The sequence below is a fragment of the Mus caroli genome, unplaced genomic scaffold (assembly GCF_978045245.1).
Source record: "Mus caroli unplaced genomic scaffold, Mus_caroli_1 scaffold_18, whole genome shotgun sequence".
In the NCBI taxonomy this organism is placed as follows: Eukaryota; Metazoa; Chordata; class Mammalia; order Rodentia; family Muridae; genus Mus; species Mus caroli.
Genome location: NW_028227273.1, coordinates 50,546,044 through 50,562,359, shown reverse-complemented (window position 1 = coordinate 50,562,359; position 16,316 = coordinate 50,546,044). Strand labels below are relative to the sequence as shown.

The 16,316-nt window shown below is 45.2% G+C and overlaps 1 protein-coding gene across 2 annotated transcripts in view; it reads left to right on the top strand.

Moving 5' to 3' along the window:
* The window catches only part of Clic5 (CLIC family member 5), a 149,799-nt gene that overhangs the window by 89,986 nt on the left and 43,497 nt on the right, over positions 1-16,316 (top strand). For both annotated transcript variants that reach the window (XM_029471464.2, XM_021149513.3), the window contains exon 2: positions 12,678-12,787. In XM_029471464.2, coding sequence (XP_029327324.1) covers positions 12,678-12,787 — 110 coding nt within the window. The remainder of the gene's footprint in view (positions 1-12,677; positions 12,788-16,316) is intronic.

Genomic DNA, 16,316 nt, shown 5'->3' with positions numbered 1-16,316 from the left:
GGCGGTGGTGGCGTACGCCTTTGATCCCAAAACTTGGAGGCAGAGGCAGGTGGATTTCTGAGTTCGAGGCCAGCCTGGTCTACAAAGTGAGTTCCAGGACAGCCAGGGCTACACAGAGAAACCCTGTCTTGAAAAACAAAACAAAACAAAACAAAACAAAACAAAACAACCCAAAAACAAAAAAAAAAAACCAAAAAACAAAAAAAACAAACCCAAAAACCCAATCATACCACTCATGTTCCTTTGTGACTTGCCTTTTTCTCTGATCATGAAGCTTTCTTTAGAATAATAATAAGAAAAAAAAACCATATCTCATTTTGATATAATAACTGTATGTTAACCTATCATATATCTCTGTTGAGTCATAGTCACTATTCTGCTATAAAGAGGCATGATATTTATACTATATTGAATTTGAGGATCGAGTGATGATATAAGGAAAATGTATATATAGGGTCTAATTAATCATATGTATATATGGATGTTGCTTGGTAAAGAAAATCTTGCTCTTCGTTTTACAAGCAGACACCCTAGGACAGAGGATGCCTGAGACAAGATGAGTTAGCTGTTAGTTGCAGTACATGGGTGTTCTTGTTTCTCTGTGGCATATGGGCTCTCTCTGCACTGGGGCTCGTAGGCAAGAAGTCTGACAAGCCACTGTACTGTACCGTGATGGACAGCATGAACGTTCAGTGTGACACTTTCATAGAGCCTCATTCAAAATCCAATACATGTCAGATTTCTACAATTTAATTCATCAATTGGGGTTCAGCATCTGACTGGCCCCGCAGGTAAAGAGGCAGGTGAGCTCGATGGGCTTGGGATGGAGCCTGCCCAGCAGAAACGCTCTCTGTGACTCTCAGCATGGCTGACTTCTAACAGATAGGCCAAGTCCTGGAATTTCAATGAATAATTTAATTCGATCTCTAGTTGCAGCTTCAGTGTTTGCTTTCAGCTGCTTGCACCATCCTCTTTTCTAAGCGGGCTCCTCCCCCTCGGGAGGTATGGAAATTTGGCTGAGATTCATTGACATTCTGAGAACCTACTAAGGCCAGATTATTATATACAAGAGTGCAGATTTCTTTTCCCACCAGAAGGAGCTATATGAAAAGAACTATATGAAGTGTGTAAAGATTTATGTTTTAAATAAAAAGAGCAAAGCTTGGTATTGCTTGCCGTGGACATTGTTATGATACTGTATGAAATCTTTGTCTCCAGAACTTTCCTTTTCGCTCTTCCTAAACACTCATAGGCATCCTTCATCTGGAGACCTTGGTAGAGATGCTCAGAGTCTATAGGCACACAGTGCGTTTGAGAATCTGCCTATCTAAGAAACTCCCAGGAGCTGATATTGCTAGTATGTGGAGATACTTAGAGTAGCAAGGCTGGGGGGCAGCAGCAAATTCCCTAAAAATAAGACTATACTGGAGCCGGGCAGTGGTGGCACACGTCTTTAATCCTTGCACTTGGGAGACAGAGGCAGGCTGGTTTCAAGACCAGCCTGGTCTACAGAGTGAGTTGCAGGACATCGAGGGCTACACAGAGGAAACTCTGTCTCGAAAAACCAAAAAGAAAAAAAAAAAAAGACTGTACTGGAAGAGAAAGAGAAAGCTGTCAATGGGAGTCAACTGAGGGACTAGGTGGGGTGGGTGGGGTGGGTGAGGAGGGTGGGGTGGGTGTCTGAGTTCATTTTCCTAAGGGAACTGCCAGGCTGTAGAACATTGTATTCTAGTTACAATTGCACTTCACTGATAGGGAGACTAACTGTGGGGATTGTAAGTTTGACGATTGTAGCTCATTCTTTTAGGACACTGGCAATCACACTATCTTCTCAGAGGACTTGGGGTACCATGGACCATTGTTCCCTTTTCTAATTAATTACCCATTGGAAGGGAACATTGAGGCCGATTTAAAACCATCTTTAAAAAGGAATACTTTGCAGGTGAAAGGGCAGAGAGATGATCTAACCACACATATGAGGGGGTAAACCCTGGGTGTCGCTACATACTCTTAAATCCGATCCTACAGCCTGGTTTCTTGTTAGCCTGTCAATTTCTTAGATGTGTGATCTTTGCGTGCTGTCCACTTTTTGAAGAACTAGAAAAGGTATGGCCAGCCCTGAAGCATGTCACAGACAGAGAAGAAAAAGAACCTTACAGGATCTGTCTTACAACGTAGCAGAAAGGATTCCCAGTGAAGGCATAGTCAGGGCTCGTTAGAAAGCTGTAAGGAGAAATGGTGCCTTTTGTTGGCGTTTGCTCTCATTTTCCTTCCTTGCTGTTCAGCAGCGCCATTGGCGTAGGAGCATCTGCGAGGACTCCACGGAAGGTCAATGCTATAAATAAAACTTGTAATCACCAAAACCATGCTCACTTTCTTTCCCACTGATCCCAGTGGGTGCCTCAGAACTCCCTAGATCATAACTTCCAGAAGCCTCTTCAAGCAGTCGGGAGAGGAGGCCCGAGTTGGAAGTTCTTTGCTGTTGTTCTTTTATCAAAATATAATTGGGAAGGGCTGATCTTAAACATGAGATTGGGATGCTATGAAATCTGGAAGGCCATCTCAGTATCGTCCGTTCTAAACATAGCCCAACAATAGCAGGCTTCCTTCCTTAGCTATTTCTTTCAAGTAAAAGGGATTTGGATTTGTCCTGGCTTACAAAGAGCTCAGAGGCCTTTAAGGGTGGGGGAAACAGATGACTGTAATATAGTTTCTCACAAACAGGTATATATATATATATATATATATATATATATATATATATATATATACATATACATCTATCTATCTATGGTCCTTTTAAACAAGGAGAAAACATACATGGTCTGCTTTGATGGTAATTATTTGAATGGTGTCATTTATGTTAGGGATGCAAATTCATTTTCACATCTTCTAACAATCCAACAATCCAGATGGCTCATGGGAAGGGATTCACTCTGTGAGTGTGTCTACCTGGAGGCTGTCGACTTGACATCAACCTCCACATACCAAGGAAAAGAGTCTCAACTGAGGAATTTCTTCCATCAGATGGGCCTGTGGGCATGTCTGTGGGGCATGGGGCATTTTCTTCATTGTTGATTAACATTAAAGGGCTCAGCCCACTGTGGGCGGTATCATCCCTAGTCAGGTAGACCTACATTATATAAGAAAGATAAAGGAAGGAAGCCAGTAAGTAGCATTCCTCTGTCTTCTCTGCTTCAGTTCCTGCCTCCAGTGCCTGCAGTGGCTTCCCTTGATGATGGACTGTAACTGTAAGCCAAGTAAACCCTCTCTTCCCCCCAAGTCAGTTTTCGTCACTGTCTATCACTGCTGTGATAGGAAAGTAAACCAGAACAGATGCTTGTACCAGAATAAGGTTTTATATAGGTTCTGTGAGAAGGAATATGCATTCTTAGACTTACAGAAAGAACCTGGAAGGAGAAACAATTCCTGTACCTTCTTTATTTTGGAGTCAACCCAATAGTACCAATAGTTTGGTACTATTTTGTGTCTGTCTCTGTCTCTCTCTCTCTCTCCCTTTACTTCTCTGTCTCTGTCTCTCTCTATCTCATCCTTCCTCCCTCCCCACTCTCTCTGTGTGCATGCCTTACTGTGCATGAAGGAGTCAGAGAAGAACTTCTGTTGTCTTTCCTCAAGGACCTTACACCTTGTGTGTTGAGATTTTTGTTTGTTTGCTCATTTGCTTTTGGGTTTTTTGTTTTTCAATTTTTTTAAAACAGTGTGTCTCACTGGCCTAGATGAGGCTAGCTGGACAGTGAGCTCCAGAGACCCATCTGTGTGAGACTCCACAGCACTGGAATTCCAAGAGCATGCCAGCACACCCAGCCGTTTTAGACGTGAATTCTGAGACTTGAACTTAGGCCTTCTTGTCCACTGGGCAAGCATTTTACCAACAGAGCTATTTCCCCACCCCCACCCCACCCCCTGAATCTTTATGATGGCTACTTCCAGCTTTTATTCCGAGACATCAGGTGGAGAACTTACAAGGACTGTTCATGAGACACGCTCCCTTCTAATTGCTTCACAGACAAAAACTCCAGCCAATGAACCTGTGTAGAGGGCATCAGGGAATTTGACTAAGGCATTACTCATGCATCCCTTGCTTCAGAGGCAAGGAAGTGCAGGGCCAGACTGAAGCAACAACTCACTTAAGAGCTCATTTATCTTTCAGCACAAGCAGGGCCAGCGTGTACCCGTCAGAACGCAGGAGTGTGTGTCTCATAACTTCTGGGAGCTTTTAAAAATACTGGTGGGCCTTGGAAATATTCCCTTCTCTGACTCCCTTCCGTTTAGGGTGTGGCTTCCTGGGTGATTGTGTGTGCTGCACGGTTCTTGGTGTAAGTTTATTTATTTATTTTTTTTAAGGGAATACAATGACTAGGACATTTCCTGCTTTAGTTAGCCACTTGGAAAAGGTTCTTCTGTCCTTTTTAGCCTGGACACCAAAAAAAGGGAAGACTCCTTGTCACTTACAGCTCAGCCTGAGCTTGACCATGTAAGAGTCAGGTGCGGGTTTCGAGTGATTTTGTTTTTCAAGGTAATAGCAAAATGAAAGCAAGTCTCCTCAAGTTAATTCCTGGCTCTGTCTCAGCGCCAGGAGCTGAAAGATTGTTTTATAAGAAAGAGCTCCCTTCTAAAGCAGAAGATACGATCACTTAAAACAAGTCTTCTGGTTTCGGTTTTTTTGTTGTGCTGAGGACTGAGTCTTAGAGCCTGATATGCTAAGGAAATGCTGTGCCCATGAGCCATGCTCCTCAGCCTTTCCCCATTTTTATGGTATGTGCTTGCATAATGTGTTCCTGTAGGGCATGCGTGTGTGAGTGTGTGTCACACATACACACACCTACCTGTCCCAACATCTCTCTCTCTCTCTCTCTCTCTCTCTCTCTCTCACACACACACACACACACACACACACACACATACACACACGTGGAGGCTGACATCAGTGTTGGGTAGCTTTCACTTCATTTATTGAGGCAGGCTCTCTCCCTGAACCTGGAGCTCATGGGTTTTGGCTAGTCTAGCTAGCCAGCTTGTCCCAGGTTCGCCTAGTCTCTGCTTCTTGAGTGCTGGAATTACTTACAGGTTGCTGTCATAGCCACGAGGCTTCTATGTGGGCTGTGGGTGACTTGAATGCTTGTCCTCATGTTAGTGTGTGAAGCAGTTTATCCTCTGGGCCATCTCTTCAGCTCCCACCTCTCCCCCCTCCCCCGACCCGCTCAGTCATGGGATTTTTTTTAAAAAAAAATTCTTTGAAGAGCTTCACTATTCAGCTCAGGTTGGACTTAGCCTTCTGGAAGGCTGGGATCACAGGAGGGTGAACCATGCACACCTCTGCAACCCATGTGTGATCTCCTGCACAGTTCTTTACAGTAAGGTCTTTGGGATCTTAGACAGAATCAGCGGGAGTGGCTCAGGAGACGGGAACACTTGGCTGGTAGGAACATTTCTCTATTGTATGGTGTCAGAGGATGACTTTCTCCAGGCACGAGGCACTTACCATGCTGGCTGGGGACTGAGAGGAGGAGAGAGAGATGAATTATCAAGGTACAAGCCTATGGACACTAATGTACTGAGGACTTTCTTTCTGCCACTATTGTCCCCATGATATCATTTCCTTCAGTCTTCTCATCTGTGATGGTGAAGAGGTCTGTGCAGGGCAGGATGGAGGCAGCAAGGAGGTGACTTGGTTCTGATGCTTCTTGGCTGTCCTCCTGAGGCTCAGAAGCTGTAGTGGAATCTAGTTTTCTTGTCTTTGGTTCACCTGAAAATGTCACATTCTTTCAGTATCTTGAGCATTTTATTATTTCAGAAGAGTAAAGTGACAGATAAGCAAAGATTCATGGGAAACCGTTAAATATGACTTACAAAAGATTTCAGGTTTTTTTTTGGGGGGGGTTCATTTTCTAATTCAACCTGTTCTTTTTCTATTATAACAAAAATTGAGAGGCTCAGTACTTTATGAACAAAGAGTTTATTGGCCTACAGTTCTCTACTTTGGAAGGGATGGTGGTGCCCGGATGGTGCTGGAAGTGACTTGGCCCTGAGCAAGTCTGGCAGATGACATCACAGTGTTGGGAGTCCACTTTGGGGGAAACCACAGGTCAAGACAAGAGGGACGTGGTTGTACATAACAACCTTCTGGAGAGAACAACTGGAGAGAACAACCGTCTCTCTGTGTAAGACCAGCATCAATCCTTTCCAAGGGCAATGACCCCAATGATTTCCCATTTGTAAGTCCCACTGCCTCCTGGCATTTCCACACCAAGTTTTGACATACAAACCTTTGAGAAACTGATCTCTTCCAACCATGGCACATACCTTCTGTGACTCTTTCTTTAGCCCAGGCATTGATTCTGACTGGGATTTCAAGCATTTCAACTCAGCCGCAAAGCCCATGCCTACCATGTATGCACAACCTTATAAGAGTCATGCAAATCCTTTGGCTCAGTTGGCTTAGTCTGAAAAGCAATCGGATTGGCTGGGGAGATGGCTCAGCAGCTAAGAACACTTGCTACTTTTGCAGAGGACCTGTATCAGGTCCCCAGAACCCTTGTTGTGTGACTCACACCCCATGCCTATACAGACAGTGGAGGAATGCACTAATTTGAGTCATTCTGGGAGCAAAGAATCACATCTGGACAACAGCTGGAAAGATTTAAGCCAGTGTGGCCCTCACAGTCAGTGCCAAGCGCTTCATTTGCTGGTGGTAATTTTATGGTTATACCTTTGTGGAAATATGGCTGTTTGGTGGTGATCCTGGAGATTAACAGAGAACTGTGAAGAGACCCAAATTCCTAGCTGCTAGGCACAGCTCTCTTATGGTCAGTTTAACCATAGGCCTGTATATTCAATGGCATTTTCTTTAGCAAGGCTTCCTCTAATAGGAAAGGTTACCACAAAATCCTGTTGTTGGTGCTATTGACTATCTAGAAGACTAAGAGTCTTCAACCATATGCATCAAACTAGGACTTGAATCAGGGTGGATCCGAATAGCCTGGTGTGTGTTGACACCCAGAACCAGTTTGATAACAAACCCTGGTTGTACTATGATGGACAAAACATGCCCATTTCTTCAGGAACTGTAACACAGTGCATCCAAGGGGCAAGGTAGAGCACAGTGAACTGATGATGGAGCAGGGCTTGAGAGGGAACATAGAAGAGCCCATAAGGAAGGTTTATGGATAGCCATGAATTGATACAGCCCTTGAAGAACAAGTTACCCATAAATAGTAGCAGGTAAGGTTAGCATCAGGAAGAAGCAACAAATACAATAAATACAGGCTTTAAACTGCATCTCACAGTGTGTGAATGCCAAGAGCTGTAAGCAGGTGATTATGCAAGAATAAGAGAATTCTCCAGTACTCTGTCTTCCTCTAGTCTGAGGACCCTACTCCAGATGCAAGTAAAACCACAGAGAGTTCTGATGGGGCTCCTCTTCATAGCATCATGGGCCTCTAACTCCCTTCAATATCCTTAACCAACATATCCTTATCCTTCCTTTGTGCCCATTTCCAGTACCAACTCAAAAGCATTTCCAGTTAAGTATAAACTGTGGATGGTAGACAACTTTTGTTTTCCATGGGTTACTGTAACTTACACTATGCAAGATGAGCCCAAATAAACTCCTGCCTCTCTAGCTGGTCTTGGTTATGGTGTTTTATCAGAGCAATAGAAAAGTAACTAAACAGGAAGTGATGGAGACCAGCACAGAAGTGGAGTAGGAGGAAGGAGAGAGCAAGATTTGAAGGAGGAACAACATGAGAAAGCAAGAAGCGTAGTGAGAAGCAATGTCCAAGCATCCTGATGTCTGGACCAACTGGTCACCTACATCCCAGACCCAAGGTCTCTGATCCCACCTCCAATGGGATCATTCTTTATTCATTTGCTTTGCAATGATATTCTTGCATGGTTTTGCAGAACATCTCCCAGTGGGCAGAAGTTATTTGTCTCTGGCAAGCCTGGAAACTCTGCAAACAAAAACTGGGGTTGGCTAGGGCCAGGCAAATTAAATCTAGTGTCCAAGAGAGGACTCCAGGCATTGCATTTTTAACGAGTACTAGAATGGAAATTTCAAGTGCTACAAACATACTTTGTTGACATGTTCTTAAATATTGACATTGCACACATTTTTCTCCGGAAAGTGCCAGACACAGGGGACCTTTGATAAATCTCAGAGTTCCACGACTCTGATTTGATCTCAGTGACATGAGCTTTTCATTTGTTATGTTTGTGAACTTGGGGCTATGATGCACTTAGATCAACTCAACCAAGGGAGGAGGAGGACAGATTCTGTGGATTAAAGTCTATGAAGACTGTTAAGATTCAATATACAAAGTCAACCTTGGGAACAAGCAGAGGAAACAGGAAGATGGTAGTAACCTGGGATCTCAGCTCTCCCAGGAACTCAAAGGCCAAACAAACAGCAAAAGAAACCATTGCCTGTCAAGATGCCTTTATTTGGTATGCAAATTCTGGGATTAGGAATTCATTTCATGGGTATAAGGGAAGTAGATTCATGTCCAAACCTAGAACTAATTTTAATAGCATTTTGCAATTACAAAACAAAATACATGTCGAGAGATGATAGTGCTCTGATTAAGAGCAAAGCAAGCTCTCTCTGTTAGGACCCTCATGGCCACAGGAAGCTGAAGTGAGGAGACTTCTTCAAGTTAAGCCCACACAGAAAGGAGGTCTAGCTGCTTGGACACCTAGATTTTTATCACCTTTTTGTTTCCTGTGCTTAAGTGTTTTTCTGAGGTAGAAGAACTCCAGTTTTAACTTTCCTGATCCAAGCTCTGAGACATATAATCAGGTCTAATAAACAGCGTGGAGGACCCTTAAATATTGATGACAGAAGTTCCCAGAAAACACAGACTTCTACTGGACTTCATTGATAAATAGCCAAGAATCTACCCCTACTTGACAGTTCAGCTTCACCCATCTATCTTCCTGGGTTCCAGGCTCTTTCCATGCTTGGCTTCTGGACTCCTTTTAAAAGTGTTTATTTGCATCCTGTTTCTCTGGACAGCAGCATGGAGGCTTCAGAGAGAACAGACATGTACCTGCTTGTAAATGTATCTTCAGCCAATCCAGCAGAGCCCCTCTCCCCCATCTCCATCCCTGAGAAATTTGAGAATGGGTTACTTGGGGACATTTTTCCTTGGCCAGTGAACCTTGGCTATGGTTCCTCCCACGTTTGCCTTCTGGATTCATATTGCTCCACCCACGAACTCCTGAGCACCGTGAATTGTTTATCTTTTGTGCCATTACACAGAGGCTTGCTGACTCTCCAGTAGGGGCTTGAGTTCCACAAACAAAGACATCTAAGGCTCTCTTCTCTTCTATTGCTCATAATGACAGCAATTCTATAAAGTGAATCCCATGTATTTCGTATGTATCATTGTTTAGTCACATAACACACCTTCAAAATTGGATATTTCGGTTCCGAATTTGAACATAAAGAAGAGGGAAAGGAGAAAGAGGAGAAAGAGGAGTAGGGAGAAAAAGAGGTGGAGGAGGAAGAGGAGGAAGAAGAGGTTTGATGGTAAGCTTGATTCAGTCTACAGTCTCTTTCCCAATAAGTTCCATTCTTAGGTTGCAGGTAGAGATTATTTGTATGCAACGGTATTCAGCCTAGCAAACTACACATGTGCCCTTTCCTAGAAGAATTCCTTTTGGATCCAAGACCCCACACGGTCACATGCATACCTACACAGAAACACACATACAATTAATGAGTTCATTGACTGATTGGAAAATAAATAAATACAATTACTGGGACAGGGTGTCAGCATGTATAGGCTGGTCATGAACTTCCAAGGAAGTCCAGGCTGGCCTTGAACTCTCTATCCTTCCCTTGTTAAGTTTCCTTTGGGCTGCTCCTGCTACATCAGGGAAGCCCTCATAGCTGTGTGCTCATGATCCATACTACCCCATGATGACCTCTTCCTTCTTCTTTCCCATTCTCTCCTCATGATCCCTCCCCGAGACCCCAAACCCCAGGAACCTGTGTTCTCCCCCCTCTCTTTTGTCTAGCCCAACCTATAGGCATGTTCATTAACCAATCAGGGATAACTTGAGAGCAAGGTTTACATAGCATCATTTGATGTTCATGAGAATTTTCTTGTAAGGGCAACCAGATCTTGGGGGGGATCAGTGTTTAGCATTTAAATACAAAGCAGCCCCAGACCAAACCCCTATACCTGATGAGATAAACTCATTTGCACTTGATTGTGATGAAGTGGGTAGCCACCTCTCTGAATGTGTTGTGGGGATCTTTAGTTCTGTGGCCAGATGACCCCTTCTGGTGGAGGAGGCCCAGACTGTATTGGGTCCTGAGGATGAGTCTGTTTCCAGCAAGGGGGAAGGTGGAGCCTGAATAGTGATGGTGGCTGTCTGTGTAGTTAAGAAGAAGGCAAAAGAAGCATGGTTTTCTAGCATCGACTTCCAACCACAGAGCTGTCAAAGATGAACATGCATCTCTGCTGGGTTTGATATCTTTCAAAGGCTAGCCATCAGCCAGGAGTAGTTGACCATGCTCTAATCATTGGAGGATGCACCCATGCCTGTCATCTGGGCACCACAGCTAAGTAGACCTCCGGGAAATAGAAGGAGAGCTGCTATTTGGAAGTGGTCCTTTGCCTCTCTTAAAAGGAAAGTCCTGAGCAGGGGAGGTGGTTCCCTGTTAAAGGCTTGTTGTGCACCTGTGAGGACTGAAGTTGTGATCCACGGGGCTTAGAAAACTGCCAGGTGGATGGGTGGGAATAGTGGCTCACCTGCGATTCCAGCTCTGCAAGACCAAGACAAGGGGTTGCTGGAAAAAGATGTATAGCCATATTGGTGAGTTCCTAACAGACATCACCCTTGGCTCTCTACATGCATGTACATGTATGTACCCCAGACATGCAAAGCATGCAACACACACACACACGTGTGTGTGGGGGGGGGCAGATATGCTCACATGAGTGCTTTTACACACATACTGCATGACAATAAAAAAGACAAAAAAACTGAATACTCCCTGTTCTTGGATGCTATTTACATGGTTTTCAGCTTTGGGAGAAAGCCTGGTGGTCTCCACTGCCTGTGGAGACACTGTCCTATGCCCCAGCTCCTAAGTGACCACAAGGCCTCCAGAGAAGCCAACATCCAAGACTAGAGAGGCTAAGACATTACTTCCTCAGAGTACCTTGGTAAGGAAGGGGGAAGAAACCAGTGGATACAGACAAATCACAGGAACCAGTTTTCCGATCTCTTTTGTTTGTTCTCAAGCTTGTTTGGAATAAATTCTCTATACAGCTCAGGGCTCTGCAGCTCACTTTGTGTAGAGGGAACTTACCCCTCAGACGGTTGCTGTGTTGGGAAGAACCATGAGACAGTTGGATAAGAGAAACGCCAACACCCACTGCTGTTGTTATGGTAACAGACAGTCCTGCAGACTCCCCTGACCCACCCAGCTGAAGGTGCCATGCTTTCAGCGAGAATGCATTTAAAACCTCCCTTTTTCTGAAGAGAAATAGAGAGGCAGTGGGGGGAGGAGCATAGAGATAGGTTGGGGAGGACTGACAAGAAAGGAGGGAGGGGAAACTGAGGGTTGGAGTAGAATTACTAAATTAATTAGAAAATCTTCTTTGGGGTCTAGACAATTGACTCAGTGGTTAAAAGTACATGTAGATTTTCCAGAGTACCCAAGTTCAAATCCCAACACCCAAGTCCAACAGCTCACAACCACCTATATCTCCAGCTCTAGTGGATGTGATGCCCTTTTCTGACCTCCACAAACACGTACACACGTATATAGGTGCAAGCACTCACACAGGCACATCTACCCAGGCTTACACATACACATAAACAAAATAAAAATAAATGAATAAATGAAAACTGCAAATTAAAGAAAAAACCAACTTCATTTGGGCGTTAGAGAGAGTTTGCTCAGTGATTAAGATCGCTTGCTGCTTCTCCAAGGACTGAGGTTAGATCCCAGCACTCACACTGGGCAGCTTACAACTCATGCACCAAGAATCTGATGCCCTTTTCTGACCAACACACACACACACACACACACACACACACACACACACACACACACACCTTTTACTAAAACTCTCTAGGGCCATTTCTCCCAGTGCCCCAACACGCCGTTAATCATCCATATGTGTCTCTTGAATACAAAGGATGTTTTCACCAATAAGTAATATATTGATACCAACAGCTGTTAATATACTAAGCGCCATACTGATTAGAGTGCCGCCTTTGATGATTATCCTGGCTCCTGGAGGTGGCATCACAGCCCAAGGTTCCTGTCCTGAGACATACTGACGGAGCAAGTGTGACCAGAGTCCCAGAGTCCTTGCTGCTTGTCACTTAGCGAGCTAGGAACTGAATCGTTCACTCCTGCTTTATTTAGAGAGCCTGGAGGTTCTGTGGTTTCAGAAAGTATGGTTCTAGAACATCTCATGTTGGAAAGCTCCAGCTCAGCATTTATGAAGAACACACGAGGCACAGGCATTGTTCTGCCCCACTATTAGGGAAACGGAGAAGGATACAATGGATCTCTGAAGTTGGCTGGGAGGTGTGTGGCTCTAAGCCCAGAGTTTGTTCTTTATGATCCATATTATTGTCTGTACACCTGTGCCCTGAGACTCAGGCGTCTGCCTTTGTTTTCTTTCCAGGCTGGGATCGATGGGGAAAGCATTGGCAACTGTCCCTTCTCTCAGCGTCTCTTCATGATCCTCTGGCTGAAAGGAGTCGTGTTCAATGTCACCACCGTGGATCTGAAAAGGTAAAGGACCCTGTGTTCATGAGGGGACATCTAGCGCAAGGAAGAGCCAGATTGGAATGAGAGCAAATCCAGGGCCATCCTGTGGCTCCAGGAAACCTCGGATGAATCCCATCTCATTGCCCAGAACTGTTCCCAGGGCCCAACCCAGCTCACAAAGGAGGCTAAAAGAAACATAAGCAGAACCTCCCTCAGGGCTGTGCTTCACTACCCTGGTTGGCATCCGTTGATTAGCGAGAAGAAAAGAGAAGAGAAAACAAGGGCACACAACAAGTGTCTGCCTCAAGGAAGGGCACAGGCGTATAAGAACATATCATCACAATAGCATAGGCATTAGTTTTGCAGGACCCTGGTGGGCTTTAGGACTGACAGCTGAATTATCAGGGAATTGGAATCATGACCTTTTCTGAGGTTTTTGTCTTGGCTTTCAGAACGCCTAGTGGGAGGGTTCTGGACCCGAGGACTGCATGTACAGGCCCTAAGAGGCGAAAAATACAGCTTCATTATGTCTATTCCTTTGCACTCCTGAGTTCCATTGTATTCATATTTACCTGTTGCGCTAAGGATCTAACTTGGGGCTCCCCGCATGCCATTCAAGTGCTGTCATTGAGCTATAATCTGGGTCCTCTGAGTAGACGTAGAGGCATAGCAGGTGTCTTAACTCCGTGGCGGCTAACAGTGTCCAGCAAAGCTTGGCCACGTCTTCCAGCCCATGGTGGAAAGGCTTCCAAAGCAGCCTACTCTGTTCAGGTCTCCTAAGGCTCCTCCCTGGGTCCCATCTGCCCTCGGGGCTGCTCTTGTTCCCAGAAGCTCTTGGTACGAGGCTTCTTCCACACTCGTCAGGCTTCTCCTCCTCGTTCCTCGGAACTTCAGAATCTCCTGCCTCAGGGCTCAGTTTCAGTCCCAATTTCTTGGGAAGGCCTCTGTAACCCATCACTGTCTGGAGTAGCCTCCCTTTAAACTCACCTAGGTCCGATCTGAGCTTCCTCCGGCAGAGTCATCCTTTAGCGTCTTACCTCGTCGGAACATCTACAGCTCCAGTGCTTTCTAACTGCTGATGGCTTTCCCCTGCAAAATCCCGCGATACGTACTTCATAAGGGAAAGTCCAGCATTCTCTATTAGACAAGGAAGCCGAGCAGACCCACTGAGGTCTCCTACCAGCTGGAAATTGAGGGGCTGCTGCTAAGATCCTAGTGTCTGGCACAGGGAGCATGTACCTCCCAGGCAGCCCGTGTCTGCAACAACTAAAAAGAGCAGGATCCCAGAGCCTGGGCAAGGAGCTACCTTTCCGAGAGACTGGAGTCTTTAGATTGTCAACTGTAGCAGAGAACTCTCACTAGAGTTCCAAGCTGGAGCTCAGGCAGGGGACGGAGTCTCTCGGGTATCTTAAGGATGCTTCTGCTTCTCTCACACACATTATCAGACCCAGTCCTGCTGACATCCCTCTGAGGCTGCCTTGGTGAGTAACATCACCTTTGTTTACAGCACTATCCGCACGCACATAAATACGAATTCCTATGAAAACTGATCTTATCCCAGTTTTTAATCCGTGAGAGTGCTGTTAGGGCCTTAAGGAGGTGGGCCATGGGTTTATGTTTTGGATTCTACTTGGCTTGCTGCACGGAATTGAAACCCGGCGCCCCTCATGGAGCTGTGAATCAGGGAGCTAAAGAAAGGATGAGGCCCGTGAAATAATTCACACATCCAATCTGGAGACATGGAATTCTGTAATTTCACTTCCAACAGCTGGGGTGGGAGCTGACTGAGAGAGGAAGGGGTGGCGCTGGCCACCATGCTTTTGACAATGCCCAGCTTCGGGAGCCAGAAGTGGCATGTCCCCAAGGTGTCAGAACCTAGCAGCCAAAGTACCCCCAGGATCCCAGAAACGAAACCACACTGCTGCCCTGTCAACAGACTAACAGACCGCTGTGTCTTTAAGCCACAGTAACTGCTCCAAAATAAAACAAGAGAAGACTTCCTTCCTGGCCAGTGTCAGTTACAAAACAGGAGCAGCCTGCAAAGAATGCCCTCTCTTTATGTGAGGGGAGGGACGCACACTGAGTCAACAAGGAACTAAGTGAATTAGTCTCAGTTGTTTGAGTGTCACAGAAGGAGACTGGAGAGCAGCCTGTTGGGAGTGACTTGGGAGCTGTCACTGGAATTCTTGTCGTCCCCTCCCTAGCTGATTAGACCAGGAATTTGTCTCCTCACAGAAGCCTCTGCCCCCTCTTGTTGACATTTTACAGTTTCTCCATCTCATATTTTCTGCTCCAGTGGCCACAAAGAATGTTGCAAACTCAGAGAATGGAAACTCCCATGGCTGCCCTGAGACTCCTGCGTGTGCCCTACCCTGCTTCCTCAGTACAGCCCCAAGTCTCCACTTCCTGTTGCTAAGCCACTCCCCCCATCCCACCCCGTCCCCTCCTTCCTTGATACTGGCTCACGAATTTGACCACCTGGCAGGAGGGATTTTAGAAGCACACCACATCACTGGCACTAACAGACGCAATGTCGTTCTTGGGTTCTTGACGTACCTTCCCTGTGGCACTCAATATACTAAGTATCCAGCACCGACAGGGACCACACCAGGCACTGTTGAGGGCTGAGTCTAGAAAGTTCGATTGATTACTTCTTGTTCATTCATTGGGTGCGTGCTCCATATTGCTGTACTCTTCCCTAACATCTTCCCCGGCCTCCTGGATCACGGGGACCTCAGCATCTCCCTCTCCCTGATGCATGCAATGTCTCCTGTGTGCGCTGCAGAGGTGGTGAGGTTCCTGACACCGGGTTATCTTAGATTTAAGAATGACTGCGTTACCTTTCTTCTTTATGCTTTGGTATGGAGTCCGGGATGGGCCCAGGGCTTCACATATACTAGGCAAGGGCTTGCTATTTCACCGGCTCCCTCTTCGTACTTTGTTTTGATAGAGATCTTGCTAACTTTCCCAGACTAAACCTGAGTTCACTCTCAGGCTGGCCTTGAACTTGAGATCTTTCTGCCTCAGCTCACTTGTCTAGTTGGGACAAGCGGGCGTGTATTGTCTCTTCAGAAGGACTGAGTTTGGCAAAGTAGCCTTCATCTATAAGGTTTTATTGGTCCCGGGAAAACCTGAGACAAAAGGAAACTGCTTTCCTCAACAGGGGTCACTGTGTTTACTCAAGTCCTACTAGATAAATGAAGTTGTGATTCCTTGGAATTGGATTATTTATAATTATAAGTACCCCTAAAGTGCCCTCAAACTTTATTGTAAAAGATTCCATTTCTGGCTCGGGAAATCTTCAATTTACATATATTAAATTAATTTTAAAAATCTTTCACAAACAAATAAGTTTTAGTAAAATTAAAATCATAATGGTTATATTTTTTAAAAATTTGTGTTCAAATTAAGATTAAAAACAGTAAATGGTGAAGCATGTTGGATTATTAACCGGTTTCCTGTAGGATAGCTGCCTACTGGTCCCCGACTTTCATTGGAAAGCACAAACTTTCATAATTGGGTTGGAGCTTTTTCAATATCAGACCAACTTTTG